Consider the following 17978-nt stretch of genomic DNA (forward strand, 5'->3'; position numbering starts at 1 on the left):
TGAGTACATTTCTAATAAGTTCTCAAGTGATGTTAATGCTACTGAATCTCAACAGTTACAAGCTGCTTCTCACCTTTAGACATGTTAAGGTTAACATTTTAAAACTTCTAGCTTTGTGACACAGAGAGTGTAAGTGCAATTACTATTTTCTGGACTGTTTTGTGTTTTTAATGATATGCATGTTTGAATAAATATGCATAATATGCATGTTTAATGATATGCAGTATAGTTACTTAGAAGCAGAGTTTCCGGGAGGTTGTTCTAACATAATTTCTCAAACACACAGTATTGGTAATTGGCTATTTAGGCCAGCAATTCTTCATTCATTGAACAAACATTTATTGAGCACTTGTGATGTATCAGGCACTGTCCTAACCTGTGGCCTTAGAAAAAGTGGGTGGTGCTGTGAAAACAGAATAAAAGCCCCGCGCTCATGGGGCTTCCATTGTAGTTGGGGAGAACCAACAATAAATAACACATAGAATGTTAAGTGGTGATCAGTGCTGAGGAGAAAAGCAAAAGCAAGGAAGGTGTATAAGGAATTTCCCAAGGGGTGTGGAGACAGCTTAAAATAGGGTGGCCAGAAAAGGCTACTTAGGTGACATTTGAATTAAAGACTTGAAGGAGGTAAGAGAGCATGCTATTCAGTTGTCTAAGGAAAAGTGAATTCCTGGTTCAGTGAATAGTAAATACAAAACCCTTGGTTCAGTGAATAGTAAATACAAAACCCTAACACAGGAGCATGCCTGGTGTGTTTGAAGAGGTCCATATGGCTGGATTGAAGTAAGGGATGAAAAGAGAACAGATGAGGTTGGAAAGATAATAGGTGGAGGATCTGGTAGGGACTTCAGGCATGGTAGGAAGACAGTAGGTAGTTTTGAGAAAAAGAGTGACAGGATCTGACTTTTTAGAAGACTATTCTAAGTAGTCTGTTAAGAACAGTCTGTGGGAGCGAAGAATAGATGGTAAGATGCCGTTGCAATAATCAAATGATGATAGCTTAAACCAGGAAAGTGACATTAAAAGTGATGAGAAATGGTTGGTTTCTGGGTATTTGAAGATAGAGCTCATAAATTTACTGATGAATTAAATGTGATATGTGAGAAAAAGGAGTCAGTTATCTCCAAAGCTTTTGACTTGAGCAGCAAAAGGGATAGAGTTCCCATCAGTTGAGATTGGGAAGCTGTAAAATGAATCATCATTGGGGAAGATGAGGGAATTCAGTTTTGAACTTGTTAGATTTAAGATGTTTATTACACATCTAAGTGGAAATGTCAAGTAGGTAGTTGAATATAAGAATTTGTAGTTCAGAGAAGATAGTCTAGTTTGACTACATAAATCTGTAAGTCATTAGATGGTGCTTAAGTGATGAGGTTGGTTGAGGTCACGAAGGGAGAATGAGGTATAAAAGTAGTTAGAAAAAGAGAAGAGAATCAAAAACCGAGTCCTAACTCAGGGAGTTGTGGGAGATGGAGAAGCTAAGTGATGAGAAAAGTGTCCTGGAATCCAAGTGAAAGATGAGTTTAAAGAGGGATACATCAAGTGTGTCAAATGCTGCTGGAAGGTCAAGTAAGACAGACCCTGCGAATTGACAGTTGGCATTAACAATGTGGAGGTCACTGGTGACTTTGACAAAAACAATGTTGGTAGAGCACTCGGTGCAAAAGCCTGGTTAGTGTGAATTTAAGAGAAAATGGGAGAAAAGATGAGTACAGTCGTCCCTCAGTATCGCAGTGGGATTGGTTCTAAGATCCCCCATGGATACCAGAGTCCAAGGATGCGCAAGTCTCTTGTATAAAATGGCACGGTATTTGCATATATTTATCTCTAGATTACTTATAATACCTAATACAATGTAAATGCTATGTAAATAGTTGCCGGTGTGCAGCAAATTCAAGTTTCACTTTTTGGAACTTTCTTGGGTGTTTTTTTGTTTTTTTTAATCCAAGGGTGGTGGAGCCCATGGATGCTGAGAGAAGGCCGACTGTGTAGAGAACCTAGAATAGTTTTGCCGTAAAAGGGGAGCAGAGAAATGTCAAGGAAGATACAGTTAAGAGATTTTTTTTTTTTCCTTCTTTTTTCTTTTCAGGGAAGTCTTCCTGCTGTTCCCTACCCCCAGTTCAGCTTTCTGACTTAGGTCTGGAGTAGGCCTCATCATCTGTTTTGATTTTTTTAAGTTCTACAGAGAACTCTTTGTAAAAATAGAATCAAGAGTCACTGGATTCTGTATCTGAGATGCTCAGTTTAATCATTTTTCCTCTGCCTGTTTGTTTTGACATTATGATTAATTAGAGCATTTCTTGTACAGAAAGTTGATTTTTCATTACTAATGAGAAGGATGGAGTAGAAAGTTTCTTTTCTTTGTTTTGGATGAGTGTACTGGTTTAATAATTTTATTAAAATGTTTGGTCCAGGTTTTTAAATTGACGTTAAAGTACAGGGACCATAATCTCTCAGCCGCAAGATTTTTGTCGTAGACATTCTACTACAAGTTGATAATACTAAAAGGATGCTTACATTCTTCTTCAGCCTCTTGGAGCAGCAAGATATTTTGTTGGTATCTCATTTTTCTCATGCATATTTTTCTTCATCCTCTATATGTTCTTTATATTTTCTGGATAGAATGATTTTATCATCTCTCCTTGTCTTATGTATATTTTATAGACATTTTTTGTTTCAAAGAATAGAATATTCTTCCTAAAATTGTCTGACGTTCTCTAAGTCCCATTAACTATTTGCCTATTCATTTAACTATTTATAAGTTCTTTATTGTTTTATACATAAAATCAATAGCTTTCAGTTATTAAATACTGCACCATTCTCTCTTCTAAAATTAATTGTACATTTATATTGAACTGACTAGAAAATTTCAACATTGACTAAAACAGAGATGTTTATTCTAAGTTATATCAGTACTGTTTGTCTATAGTTGAAAGTGAATGTTCAGATATTAAAAATAGATCTGAATGACATGCCTTATTCCTACTGATGACATTGTCATACTGATAAATATAACAATAACCTTACACAGTAATTGACACACTTAATTCAGGGGTAGCAAAAATGATATGAAATAGTGATTTGATTATAAGACCAAGGCCTGAAGTTTAACTTTGTCCCTAGTTTTGTCTTTTTGTTTGTTCTTCCATGAAAAGGTTAAGTACAGTTTTTGTGGTTTCAGTTACCTGCAGTCAGCCACAGCCTGAAAATATTAAATGGAAAATTCCAGAAATAAACAGTTCTTAAGTTTTAAATTGTGCACACCTTTCTGAATAATAGTGTCATGAAATCCAGTGTTCCCACCCACCCATTAGTCATTTAGTAGCCATCTTGGTTATCAAGTTGGTCGTTTTGCTGTGCTTGTGTTCGGGTAACCCTTACGTAACTTAATAGTGGCCCAAAGTGCAAAAATAGTGTGGCTGGCAATTTGGATGTTCTCTTACTGTGCCTAATTTGTAAATTAAACTTTATCATCAGTATGTATGTATAGGAAAAAAAACACAGTATGTGTACTGTTGAGTACTGTCTGTGGTTTTGAATGTCCACTGGGGGACATTGTTATAAACACCCTCAGGCTTACAAAACCCCATGTCATCTAACCGTCTGCTTGTCCATCTTCTGCCACTGTTCCTAATACCTGCTGTGTTCCAGCCTCACTAGCTTTTTGGGTTTTTTTTTTAATTCCTGACCTTTACACTAGATGTTTGCTCTGCCAGAAACACCTTCCACTAATCCTATAGTTTAGATTCAGTTTCAGTATGACCTCCTAGGGCCTTTTTCTAAGTGGTTTAACCATATATTAATTTTTGCATATCCCTTGTCTAACTTTTTAGTTGTTTATTTTCTTCATCCATTATAATGCAAGTTAGATTGGTAGTGTCTGCCTGGATCAGCGCCTAGCACAAAGAAGGTATTAACGTAAATTAGCAGTTTAATTGATGAATGAATTTCTGATGTGTGTGCACGCCATTACCAATCAAAGTACTTTCATGTATATTAATTCATTTTATTTTCAAAGCAGAAGTGGGTGACACTGGAATTCCTATCTTTTTTCTGCTCCCCACCCCCCCCCACCCCCCGTTAATTCATTTGTTTATCTGTTGCTGGTGGTGCCTTTCTGTATTTGTTTTACATTTGTTTTAAATGATGTTTTACATTTGTTTTAACTTGAGGCTCTGATTTGCCCTTCAACCCAGGGCACTTAAAGCCAGGACTTTAAAACTTAAGTCTTGTCCTAGTTTTTAATTTATCAGTTGTTTGCTAATACAGATCAGTAGGGTTAAGGGAATGTTCTCCTAAAACATAAACCAAGGTCAGTTAATCTCAGTTGGATGTAGATTTCTTCAAACCTTCTATTGTACTTTTAAAATATGTGCTATTACATAAATCATTCAGTCAAATTTGAACTCTGCTTTGAAGCAAGTTTTTTTTTTTTAAGTTTTTATCATTATAGAACCAGAGGGGGGTTTTTTTAATATCTTTATTGGAGTATAGTTGCTTTTCAATGGTGTGTTAGTTTCTGCTGTATAACAAAGTGAATCAGCTACACATAAACATATATCCCCATATCTCCTCCCTCTTGCGTCTCCCTCCCACCCTCCCGATCCCACCCCTCTAGATGGTAACAAAGCACCGAGCTGATCTCCCTGTGCTATGCGGCTGCTTCCCACTAGCTATCTATTTTACGTTTGGTAGTGTATATATGTCCATGCCACTCTCTCACATCTGAAGCAAGTTTTTAAATGTTCTCTTACTAGGGAACAAAGAATAGTCAAGAAAGTGGAGTTGAAATTGGAATTGACACAATTCAGTTTGGTGCTCCAGCTTCAAACGGGGGTGAAAATGAAATTGTTCCTGTGCTTTCGGAAAAAACTACTGACAAAATATCTGAACCTAAAGAACAACGGCAGAAGCAGCCACGGGCAGGCCCTATCAAAGCCCAGAAGGTATAGTTCATGTTCCAGATATAATTGTATGAAAGCCACTAACATTTAAGGAGAATAAATAAGTTTCAAAATTGGATTAGTTTTCAATGAGTGTCTTTGATCATGATGTGTTTTTGTCATAAACATTGAATTTAGCTTCCAGATTTGAGTCCAGTAGAAAACAAAGAACATAAACCTGGTCCTATTGGAAAGGAACGTTCATTAAAAAACAGAAAAGTAAAAGATGCCCAACAGGTGGAGCCGGAAGGACAGGAGAAATCAAGCCCTGCTACAGTCAGAAGTACAGATCCTGTGGCAGCAAAGGAAACCAAAGCAGTTTCAGAAATGTCTACTGAAATAGGAACAATAATCTCAGTATCATCCCCAGAATATGGCACTAACGTGAAGGTAAGCAACGTGCAATGATTACCAGTTCAGTTGATGCAAACCACGTCTAAAATGAATGGGGAAAACAGCAACAAAATACTTTTTTTTTTTTTCTTGAGGCATATAATTCTGTAGCTTATAAGGGTTGTTATTTCTTACAGAGAAGATTTTATTTCATGGTGTGCATATGTGATCTAAAGAAATTCCTTACAGTAAATTATCTTTCTGTGGCAACTTAATACTGGACTATTGAGTAATTTAAAGTGAAAAAATATTTACCCAAGATTAGAATGCTTTTCAGCGTGTTTATAGACTTTGAAAGAATTGCTCTATATTACTTTTTATTTTGTTAATGGAGTTACAGTGGACCCCTCCTTATCTTGCACACTAGTGAGATTCTGAAGTCGGGAAAGATAAACTAAAAGATAAACTTTTGGTAACTCCAGTATAGCCAGTTTTCTTTCAGGGTTGGAACAGATCATGTTTCATTGGTTGAGCACCAGAGGAATGGTTGACTTGCATTTAGGGACTACATTGAATGAAAGATGCATATCTTTAGAAATACTCATTAAGGCAAGATACACTGAGTGACTTTATGGGGACTGACACTTGTGGGAGTAGCAAATTTATATCTGCCATTTGGTGTTCACTCCAGAACATGTATTCATGGAGAAGAAAGGTAGATGGAATCTTTCATATTACTTGAATATTTTTCTCTTTTTAATTGCCATACAACTCAATGCATGGAAGTGAAAAGCTTGTGTGATCTAACTCTGCCATGTTTAAAGAAGAGATTCATGATGATAAACAAGGAGTTTATCCTAAAACCTAATTAATTGTGACAACTAAGATCTTGACATTCATTTATCCATGTTTTATTTTGAAGAAAATAGAAAAGCAGTAGTTGAAAGTAAGCTATAGATTGAGTATAAGAACCACACAGAGTTCTTTTAGAAATCCAAAGAAATAAATACTTGACACTGTTGACAACCTCCTAGTACTATGCAGTATATTTTTTAAATGTATAGGACCCCAGCAGTGGTTGAAATGTGGTAGGTCCACGTTTGTTTTATCCCACTGTCGGTCTTTAAGATTTGAATCTTAAGGTCTGCTCTCCTCTCCTGCTTTCTTCCAAAATAACTTTACAACTGTTAGGCTGTTATTAGAAAGTGACTCTTTAATTCAGTTTAAAACGTATTTTTTTCTATTACCACTCCACAGGAGTCTGTAACAGACTATACTACACCTTCTTCCTCTCTGCCTAACACTGTGGCTACTAATAATGCAAAGATGGAGGATACTTTGGTTAATAATGTAAGTAATCAACCTGAGATGTGGCAAGTTTGGATAGGAACCTGGCTATTGTTATCTAATACACACTTTATGACCAGTATTTAACTGTTCTCAGGGAAAGAGTTGATAGTAAGTTTGTATTTAGGAGCCCTGTAATATAATTAGGGGAAATAGTCAAAGCTGAGTTGTTTTTCCCCTGAAAGGCATCAGCTTTATGTTTAATATCCAGGCTTGTGATGCTTAGGCTTGGTTTCATAAGTACTAATCCTATTAACCTGGTTTGGTAAGAATTTTTGTTCTTAGCTTTCACATTCTACAGATTCAGCATTTATTTGGTTGGTAATTTTGTTCTTAAATGACACCTTTTTATAATGCAGTGAAAGGTCATTCACTTAAAAAGACAATTAGATTATTACCAAAGATTTATGTGTTTCTTTTTGAATTTAAAAAATTATACTGGATCATAACAGCTTCATTCCTCTTGTGAAGATTGAGCTATAATGTATATCTTCATAAAGCCTTAAAAGCTCTATTAACACATTATTGACCAGGGGATTTTTGCAGAAACTAACGCCTGTGGCCATAATACATCTCCGTTCAAAAATGTGTTAAAAGATGACAGTAAGTTATGTAAATTTGGCTCTAGCATCCCATAGCTACCGTGTTATAATTCAAGACTCTGTTAAAAATCAGTACAGTCCAGTATTTTGCCTAGTTCACTAACTGACAGGTGAAAAATTGTGAGCCAAAAAAAAGTTAGGTAACCTCCCATGGAAGAAGAAGAGCATTTTAGAAGTTACATGTATGGCTCTTGTTTTGGAGAGCAGGTATGGTGGCAATTCGGTCATCTGGCCTCTTTTTTAAATATAGCCTTCTATATTAAAGGCTTCTTTTAAAAAAATAACCTTTACAGATATATTTAAAGATCTCTTAAAAAGCTTTAACTCTATCATTTTAGAATAAAAATCTCAATTATCTTTTATTACAGTGTCTTTCCCATGTTTTCTGTTTTTCTCTCTAGCATCAGGTATATAGACTTTTAGGTGAGATGCATTAGGGATCATTTAATCCAACTTTTGTAGTCCAGCTGAAGGAAAAAGGAGAGAAAGGAGGAAGACACACATTTTCTCTGTGATAAGAGAACACTTTTGGAGCTGATTAATGTAATTTGTCCAACTTATGTTATAAAGCTTCACTTCATATGCCAAATCCTCTTCCCCTGACCTTTTGGAGAAAGGTTTATTTAACTTCTTATAGGCAGTAATAGAAAACTTGCGAAGGGCAGAAAGACTTTGAATTTACTTCCTGATGTCACTACATGGATTCTCAAATATTGAATTAGTAACATTTCAATAAGGTTTAATTACACTTGAATCATGCTGTCTTTTCTCACTTTAGAAAAATGTAGAGTATGTTACCTTTTCCAGAAAGTATATGATGCTTTCTGCCAAACTACTCTTTTCTAAAAATATAATTTATAAAATATGAATATGGAAGGGAAGATCATGATTCTTAAAACTCATTGAAAACATCCATATGAGCATTTTAATGGTTTCTGTCTAATCTGCAAGGCTGATTAACATAGTGACTTGTACACAGAGGACTACTGAAGGGAAGACGCCCAGTCTTGTGTTTAAGTAAATAGTCTATATTTGATTCTTAGCAGTGTATCCAGAGTATGTTTGAAAACAAGATCAGTTTGGGTCAGGGAGCATTATAAAAGGTCATCAGTTTGGAATGATTTCACAGTGTTGCTTATTTGTGCCGAGTGTGGTGGTGATTCTGAGCTTAACATAGTGTTAAAAACAAATGTCCTACATGGGAAAAAATTTTAGGACCTTTTGAAATGTCCCTTTCTCATTCATTAGTCTGGGGGCTCCATTTTATGCATAGAACTTTTGTCTTTTTAAAAATTAAACTGGGGAATTCCCTGGTGGTCCAGTGGTTGGGACTCTGCACTTCCACTGCAGGGAGCACGGGTTTGATCCCTGGTCGGGGAACTAGGATCCCACAAGCCGTCTGGCGTGGCCAAAAAATTAAAAATTAAAATTAAACTGAAAAAAAGCCTTATTTCCCTTATTGAGGCTTAACGCACTTTTTAAGGATCTTAGCTGATATTTATTGGTTGTAATACCTAATATTACAATTGTTTTGAATCTTGAATGTCTTGAAGATTTAAATGCAGGTGGTGTTTTTGATTATTATAGCACAGCTATTTTAAAGATTTATAAAATAATCTCCATTAGATTGTCCGTAGTACCACAAAGTGATTATCTTAAACCCACCCCCAACATCTCAGTCATTGTGTTTAAACAACTGACTGAACCATCATGTAGTAGTACAAATCAGTCATATAGTAGTACATAATAAAATCTCAAGATCCAGAGACTTAGAGGAAAAAAAGAGATACGAGTAGTGAATTTCTAGTATCTTCAGGTTTCTAACAGTACTTGCCATAATCGTGTCTTACTATAGCAAAGCAATTTGGTTAGCGTAACGAGGTGGGGGTGATACTATATATGTTCCTCCCAACATTACTTTTGTTCTTGAATCTATTTATGAGTTGATTAGATTGCTGTAAAGAGAATAATTTCTTATACTTACCCTACCATGTTAAATGCTTCTCATAGAACCTGTGGGTCCTGTAAATGGTGGAACTTATGTTACTTAGAGCTTTGCTATACAGCGTATGGTCCAGGGACCAGCAGCATCAGCATCACCTGGGAGCTTGTTTGAAAGGCAGAATTTCAGGGCTTCCCCAGGCCAAGTGAATCAGAATCTGCATTTAACAACACCCCCAGGTGTTTTGTATATACATTAAACTGTAGGAAGCATGACCTTTGAGTTTTTACCTTATGTTTGTGACAGATTTTTTCTGTCAATTTATGCATAAATAAGCAGATATAGTATTTCTTCTCAGAAGTTTTATCTAAGATGTCCAGAATTATCAGTTACTATAAATGCAGTGTAACTAAGCAGTCAAATATTCCTCTTGGTTCTGATGAAAATAACCTTAGAATACATTAGCATTATCTTTAGTGGGGCTTTTGTAGCGGACTTAGATTGTAATATGTGTTGCCTTACCTTTTCAGGTGCCCCTGCCCAACACCCTCCCCCTCCCTAAGAGGGAGACTATACAACAGAGCTCCAGCCTAACTTCAGTTCCTCCCACTACTTTCAGCCTCACCTTCAAGGTATGTACGACATCCATCTCTAAAGGTCCTTGATTATTGCATGCAAGGGGACATAAGTTAACAATACTCTTGGTATTTTTACTAGTTTTGTGTGAAAAGCAGCAACACTAAGCTGAAGAAACGGAGTGATGTCAAATTATACCTTAAAATTTTATTAGTTTCTAATACCACATAGCAGTGACTTGATATCCTCATATTTAAAGTGAGGCATATTATGCTTGTGAATTTTGTCTTAAAAGTACAGGAGAGCATTTTATATTTCATGTTTGTACTGAGTTCCTCTTAGAGATCTTAATAATTATTGGATACATTAGTTGTGTAGAAAACAACTAACTTGGTGTTGCATGTTTTTTTATCCTAAGTACTGGTAATGGTAAGAATGCTAATTTTCTGTCTTTCCTCTAAGTCATGTGTGAATTGAATGAATACAATGTAGTAATTAAGAATATTTTATGAAGATGTAATTGATTAATACAAGTGATTTTGATTTGATTTTTGTTGGATAATTTTTGAGTAACGGTCCAAAAGAGATTTTACACAACACATGCTTTTTGATGTCAAGAAGTTTAGGCTTTTTTTTTTTTTTTTTAATCTCCTATTATGCTTATAATCTTGAGCTATGTTACTAATACTTTTTTTACAATTGAGTTATTTGAGAGTATTTTAAATCAGTTGGTCACCTCAAGAGTAGTCAGTTGTTAAAAAGTACAGATGTGGAATTAAGTGAGGATTTTTTTTTTTTTAAACTGCATTTATATATCTCTTTGGTGCTGTTTGTTTAGTTTTATAACCTGGGCAAGTATTTATCCTCTACTGTAGCAGGGCTTTCTAATGCTACACTGGTTGCCAGTGAATCTTTTTGATGATCTTCAGGAGAGGGAGTAACTAAGTTTTTTTATAATGTGACCAGTGTTTATTTCTAGACTCTTTCTATTTGATTCTCCAGCCTCCTGACCACTTGTCCCCTTGCCGCCCCCCAACTTTTTTTTTAATACCCCCAACTTCTTTTTAAGAAGGTGCTTAAATACAAGTTTGAGACTATAAAATTTTACAAGACAACCGCTTCTGCTTTGTGTCATCTCCATCTTTACCCAGTTCTTACTGTTTACTGCCAGTTCCTACTCAGCCTTTTTTGTTGTTTTTCCACCTGAGTGACTGTCTTAACCTGTGTTTCATACTATATCTTACATTTGGTTTTTACCGTTATTCTGCTTAAGGCAGTAGTCTCATTTCGCATAAGCAAATACAATATCATCATTAATTATTCTTCAGGCCAGTTGTTGATTCTTCAGAAAGCCCTTCCACATTGCCTTTCACTTAATGTTTTTAACACCCCAAAAAGAAGTAATATACATTTGGATTAAAGTAAATTTAAATTAAATTGTATTAGCTTAAGACTTTTTCTGGTTTATTTTTACTTTTTTTTAATTTAATTTTTATTTTATATTGGAGTATAGTTGATTTACAATGTTTTGTTAGTTTTGGGTGTAGAGCAAAGTGATTCAGTTATACCTATACATATATCCATTCTTTTTCAGATTCTTTTCCCATATAGGTTATTACAGAATGTTGAGTAGAGTTCCCTGTGCTATACAGTAGGTCCTTGTCAATTATCTATTTTTACTTTTTTTTTGGACACCTTTCTTTATTTGAGTAATTTATAAAGTATGGAAATTTCTATTATATGGGTATTGTCAACAGTATACTTGCCAAAAGGAAAAATGAATATAGTTAAGTAATTATACTTTTTTAGTTTCCTTGAATTTCCAAAATTAGAATCTAAATTTTCTTGCTGCTTAAGAAATGAAATGAAACCAATGTATGTGGCTTAAGTATTATGTAAGATTGATAACCTATAATTTATGTATTTCCCATACAACAAAACTGGTTGTAAAAGGCATTGTAGTCTATAACATTCCTCTAAGCTATAAAATCTCAGATAGTACAAGCAAATCGCATTTTGTCTAAGTGGTGGTATGGGGGTTTTTTGTTTTTGTTTCTTACCCTCTAAGACTTTTGTTTTAAAACAAAATACATTTGAAACCAGCAAGGTGATTGTGAGGAAAAGGAAAGAGTCAAGCAAACCTAAAAGTGTCCTGTGTTTTGAGTTTGTAGTAATGATATTAGCCATCAAGAAAAGGTTATATTATATATAGTGTGTGTTTTAACAGGAAAGTAGGGAGATATGTGATATTTCTCAAATACTTAAAATTAAAATCAGGTTGAAATTTTTAAAGTTGGTACTTCAGAGACCTACAGACTTCCCAACAGTGATATTTTAAAATCTTATTTGTGAAAAGTACCCTGGTATAAGTCATTGCAGCTGAATTTTATAAGTTATCTTAGATTTTTTCCTCTCAGCTCCGTATTTTGACTAGTAGAACTAAAAGCTTCAGAATCTCTCTATCTGTTCCTTTCCTGTTCAAGGAGCCTCAGGATAGTTGAGGACCTACATCTGTGCTCTCCAGTTCAGTATCCACAAGCCACATGTAGTTACTGAGCACTTGAATGTGGCTAATCCAAGTTGAGGTGTGTGCTGTAAATTTAAAATTAAATAGATGCTGGATCTGAAATGTTAATTTTTTTAATTAAAACATCTCAATTTTTGTATTGATTATAGGTTTTAATTATTATTGTAGATATATTGGGTTGAATAAAATATGTTACCAAAATTAGTTTTACCTCTTTATTTTTATTTTTTAAAGTGTGGCTACTAGAAAATTTAAAATTATATGTGGCTTGCATTTGTCTATCTGTTGAACAGCTCTAGATAGATTAAACTAAGCCTACAGGTAAAACCAGCAGCCACAAATACAAATGGTGGCAGTCAGAACCCGAAATGCTTGATGGGGTCTGGAGGTGAAACAAGAAGTGTTTCTACTGTACCCAAGCCTAAAACCTGTCTGGTTACACTGCCTTTTAAAACACTGTGAGCATAAAACAGCCAAACAAAAGGTACCTGTCGCTTGCCATTTGAGAACTGTTGGTTTAAAAAGAAAGACTGGAGAGAATGGATATTTAATGGAGGGCCTTTAGTGTCTTTCCTACTAGAATCAGAGCCTCAAGTCAGTCCTAAAGGGACATGGTATTTCCATTTCCTTATTCACTGGTAGGAATAGGGACTCATGTTTAGATGATACAAGAGCTGTGACTATATTTCACTGACCTGTTTGCCAAAGCCTTTAACAAGCTCTCTACAGAGACATAATTAAAGCCCACTGCCTCCAATTTGAGTAAAGGAGTGGAGATAAAGGAGAAAGTGAAAGCTTTGAAAGCCTTATGGTCCTAATCTATATATGTGGTTTTTGAAAGGTTACAGTTGGAACACATTTATGTATATATATTTGTTTATATATGTGTATTAGTTCTGTTAGCATAGTGATTTTCTTTCTTTTTTTTTTTTTTTTTTTTTTGGCTTTAAAAAATGTTCATTTGGTTGCAGATGGAGTCTGCACGTAAGGCATGGGAAAATTCTCCAAATGTTAGGGAAAAGGGATCTCCAGTAACTTCCACAGCACCTCCAATCGCAAGTGGAGTCAGCAGTAGTGCCAGTGGACCAAGCACTGCTAATTACAATTCATTCTCAAGTGCATCGATGCCTCAGATTCCTGTTGCTTCCGTCACTCCCACAACTTCACTATCAGGTAGAAGTCTTGTACCTTTTCTTTAAATATCTTAAATTATTTAAAGTTTCTTATGATCTTTTCCTGTTTACTATCCCCCAAAGTATTATTTGTAAAAGACAGAAGATTGCACATGAGATAATTATCAGCTGGTTTATAAACTTCTTGCCTCCCTCCCCTCTCTTGCCCTCTCCCAATTTTAATTTGGCAAATATTTAATGATGGCTTACTAAAATACTTCGCTTGACCCTCTCTTCTTCCCACCCCAACTCCCAATACAGATACGGATAAGGAATCGGTGGGAGATTTTCTGTCTTGCTCCTCTAAATTTTTCTATAAATTTCACCTTTTAATTTTTATTATTTAACTCATAGAGCTAATTAGACCAACTCGGAAATAACACAAAATCACAAAGCTTTTAAGTTTTGTGTGATCTGTATCTCATTTGAAGGAGCTCTTGGCCTAAGTCTGTTGGTTTAACATATTTTCTGGGGAAGAGTTACGGGTAGAGAATTTCCAGTCTGTGTTATTTGAGTAAATGATATCCATTAGTTTGGGGTTTCTTTTTTTTTTTTTTAAAGGAGAGTCCATCGGCATCCCAAGTTAGAAGGTGTTTTTCTTTCTTAAATGTTTCACTAGTGTGTAATCCTTTCATTGAACTATATCTCATATGGGGCTTTATCATTCTTAAAGAACCAGAGATATTTCTGAAATATTTGACTCTAAGAAGGTATACCCTTTTACCATATGTATAACCATGTTTCTTCTACTGAAAATAGAAATTCATTTTAAGCTTTCCTAATACTCTCTAATGTTTCCAAAACAGTCGGAAACTCCTTTCCAATACATGTAAAATATATACAGCACAGAATTTACTTGCTTTGGCTAGTTCTCATTTAATGATTGCAGTAATGATTTTCAGTATTCTGGCTTTCTGTGCTACTTTTAAGCACCAAAAGGACTGAGGTTGTACTATAGTTATTTTGACACTATCTGGAATCAGATATATGTATTAAGACAAGCCCAGATATTCAAATCAAAGAGAGTATTCCAACTGTACTTCTTCCCTCTTTAAACCCTTTCAGGCACTCCCCATCACCCATTTCCAAGGCATCTTCATTATGCTTACCAGCTTGGGCCCCAGACTACTTGGGTGGATAGGAGGTGAGGCTATAAAGGAAGCAGGAGGAGAGTATGGTAGGAAGATTAGGAAATATAGGGACTGGGGAGGTTCCTAGTTTTTTCTTTGGAACCCAACTACTTCCTTTCCTCTGGGTCTAGTTTCCCCACATTCCCATCAACTAGGATAAATTTTTAACAAGGACCTTCTTGGCTAGTCATCGTAGTGGTAGAGATTCAAGTGCAAGAACAGAGGTACCTCAGTCTTGGTCCTCTCTTAGAACATCATTTGATATCTGAAAATAATAATAACTACTACATCACACTTTTGAATCAAATACCTATATTGTCATTTGCTCAAGTATTATTAATAGTTTGTCTTGTTTTTAACGTATTACTAAATACCAGTTTTTGCTGGTATATATACAGGGAGAGACAGGAATAGTCTTTAAGTTTATATGACTTTTTAGGAGCAATTTACATTAAATTTTTATATTACATTAATAATTATTCTTAAGACACTTTATCCTTCTGTGTTTTTATGTCTATGCCTGACCTTTAATAGATGTTCAAATATTTATTTATAAATAACTGAAGTTCTAGAGATTATCCTTAAGGTATTTTGCCAGAAAGAGGAAAAAAAGTCTAACCTTAAGTTTATGTGACTTTTTAGGAGCAATTCTGATCTCTCAAGGCCCATTTATGTGCTGATATTTATGCCTCACCATAAATGAATGAAGCTCTTGATTATCCTTTGTGATGATTAAAAAACTAAATATTAGTTTGAGGCTAGACTATAACAATGTTGTAGGCTCTCAGCCTCCTTATTTTGTGAGTTTATTTTTAAATTTTCTCCTCATTTTAACTTTCTATTTGTATTTCTCCAGATTTTATAGTCTTATTTGTATCTGATAAATGTGTCTTCCTTCTACAAGCCCCCTCATATCCACTTTTGGTCTGAGGTACCGTATATAAGTGCCTAATGAGTACACAGTGGGCATAAATATTAATTTTCCAGTTTCTGGTTAGTGCTTGAGTTTACTGTGAACAACAGTGGTACTTTAAAATATGCTACATTTCCCCCTTATTTTATCCCTCTCCCGAATGTAGGAGCTGGTACATATACTACCTCTTCTTTAAGTACAAAATCTACAACCACATCAGACCCTCCTAATATTTGTAAAGTGAAGCCCCAACAATTACAGACAAGCAGCCTGCCTTCTGCAAGTCATTTTTCGCAGTTAAGCTGTATGCCTTCCCTTATTGCCCAGCAGCAACAGAGTCCACAAGTCTATGTGTCTCAGTCTGCAGCAGGTAAGATGTTTGAATATAAGGAATTCAGAAATGAAGACGTTTTAATGCTTTTTTTCTCTCTTCCCTTACCTTTCAAGCTTAAATATTTTTTGATCTGCTTTGCAAATTTGTTTCCTCATAGAATTGAATGCTGTCTCTCCTTGACAAGCATTCTGGGGTTCGTGGCAATTGTTTCTTACACATATGTTACATATATAGTAGACATATTGGTGTCCAGTACAGTCTATATCCATGGATTCCGAGTCTACGATTTAACCAACTGTGGATTGAAAGTAATTCGAAAAAAATGTTCACAAAGTTCCAAAAAACAAAACTTGTATTTTCTGCACACAGGTAACTATTTACATAACATTTACATTGTACTAGGTATTATAAGTAATCTAGAGATGATTTAAAGTATATGAGAGGGGACTTCCCTGGTGGCGCAGTGGTTAAGAATCCGCCTGCCAATGCAGGGGTTTGAGCCCTGGTCCAGGAAGATCCCACATGCCACGGAACAACTAAGCCTGTGTGCCACAACTACTGACCCTGCGCTCTAGAGCCCGCGTGCCTAGAACCCGTGCTCCGCAACAAGAGAAGCCACTGCGATGAGAAGCCCGTGCACCGCAACGAAGAGTAGCCCCTGCTCGCTGCAACTAGAGAAAGCCTGCGCACAGCAACAAAGACCCAGTGCAGCCAAAAATAAATAAATAAACAAATTGGAAATAATTTTTAAAAAATAAATAAAGTATATGAGAGGATGTGCTTAGGTTATATGCAAATGATATACCCCATTTTACATTTGCAGGTTTTGGTATCTGGGGGGTGGTCCTAGAACCAACCCTCTACAGACAACCGGAGTCTGTTATCTGAAACCTGACAAATTGATGATAAAGTTCATGAGGAAGAATAAACCTAAGAACAACAAAGAAGAGAAAAAATTATTTATTGGCGGGGGGTAACTTGTCCTACTAAATGTCACAATGTTAATCTGAGTTAAATAGTAAATAAGCATTTGAAAAATACTCGAGCTCACTAATGATTTAAATTCAAAGTAAAAGGACAGTGAGGCTATTTTTTGTCTTTCCATGTGGGAAATATTAGGAAGATTGATAATACCCAGCATATTTAATACCTACTATCTATAAGGATCCACAGGTATTATTAATAGGCTCTTAAAAGTACATTGCTAGTGAGCATATAAATGGGCAGAATTCTTTTAGAAAAGTATCTCAGAATATTTTATGTGTTATACATAGTCACTGTAGTAGCAGTTTCATAGTTGGGAATCTTATTGTACAGGTAAACCTACTTATTAATCAGATATATATGTATCAGGGTGTTCATTCATTGCAGTATTGTTTATAATGATAATAAATTAAAAACAACATGGGAAGTTCTCCCAAACATACTATTATATAGAAACAGCGTAATACAAAGTAGTAGTGAGTATAAACATAGAGAAGAAATCTGTTAAGAATCTATACCAGATTCTTTCAATTATTAAATGTCAATTCTTGTGAAATATTTTGCTAAATTCTAGTTGGTAGATTTAAAATTGGAGTGGATTAGCTGGTAAACAGGTAGGTTCATTTTCAATTTTAGTGGATTATGTAAAATTTTACTAGTTTATACTCCAGTGGCAGTGTATGAGAGTGTCTATTTTCGTCAACCTTCACAAGTTCTAGAGTTTCATTGTTTTAATTTGCATATACCTGTCTGAAAGAAGTTTTACATCTTTTTGCATTTGTATCTTTTCACATTTCTAGTTTTTCCTTGGCTGTATTAATTTTCAGAGGGCTCACTTTATTTGAAATCTGCATTTTGGGTTTTTTGTTACTGTTTGGAAAATTCTGAAGTTTAGACACTCATTACTGCTTGTTTTTCCTGCCAATCTGTAGCTCAAATCCCAGCTTTCTATATGGACACAAGTCATTTATTCAATACCCAACATGCACGATTGGCTCCACCATCCTTGGCTCAGCAACAAGGCTTCCAACCAGGTCTCTCTCAGGTAAGTATCACAGGCTTCTTCCACTCTATATTTGTTTCTTTGCATTTTTGTGGTGTGATGTGATAGTATTTGGGGGCTCAATGTAGAACTAGTAATGGATTGAAAAGAAATTTTAGATGTTTACATTTGG

General features: G+C 35.2%; 1 protein-coding gene across 13 annotated transcripts in view; it reads left to right on the forward strand.

Moving 5' to 3' along the window:
* PRRC2C (proline rich coiled-coil 2C) overlaps nt 1-17978 on the forward strand; it is a 99450-nt gene that overhangs the window by 70247 nt on the left and 11225 nt on the right. For 12 of the 13 annotated variants that reach the window (XM_068541242.1, XM_068541235.1, XM_068541246.1 and 9 more), the window contains exons 21-27: nt 4758-4946; nt 5082-5333; nt 6534-6626; nt 9698-9799; nt 13242-13443; nt 15652-15855; nt 17736-17848. In XM_068541242.1, coding sequence (XP_068397343.1) covers nt 4758-4946; nt 5082-5333; nt 6534-6626; nt 9698-9799; nt 13242-13443; nt 15652-15855; nt 17736-17848 — 1155 coding nt within the window. The remainder of the gene's footprint in view (nt 1-4757; nt 4947-5081; nt 5334-6533; nt 6627-9697; nt 9800-13241; nt 13444-15651; nt 15856-17735; nt 17849-17978) is intronic. The other variant, XM_068541241.1, reaches the window with a different exon arrangement.

The sequence above is a fragment of the Eschrichtius robustus genome, chromosome 3, assembly GCF_028021215.1.
Source record: "Eschrichtius robustus isolate mEscRob2 chromosome 3, mEscRob2.pri, whole genome shotgun sequence".
Lineage (NCBI taxonomy): Eukaryota > Metazoa > Chordata > Mammalia > Artiodactyla > Eschrichtiidae > Eschrichtius > Eschrichtius robustus.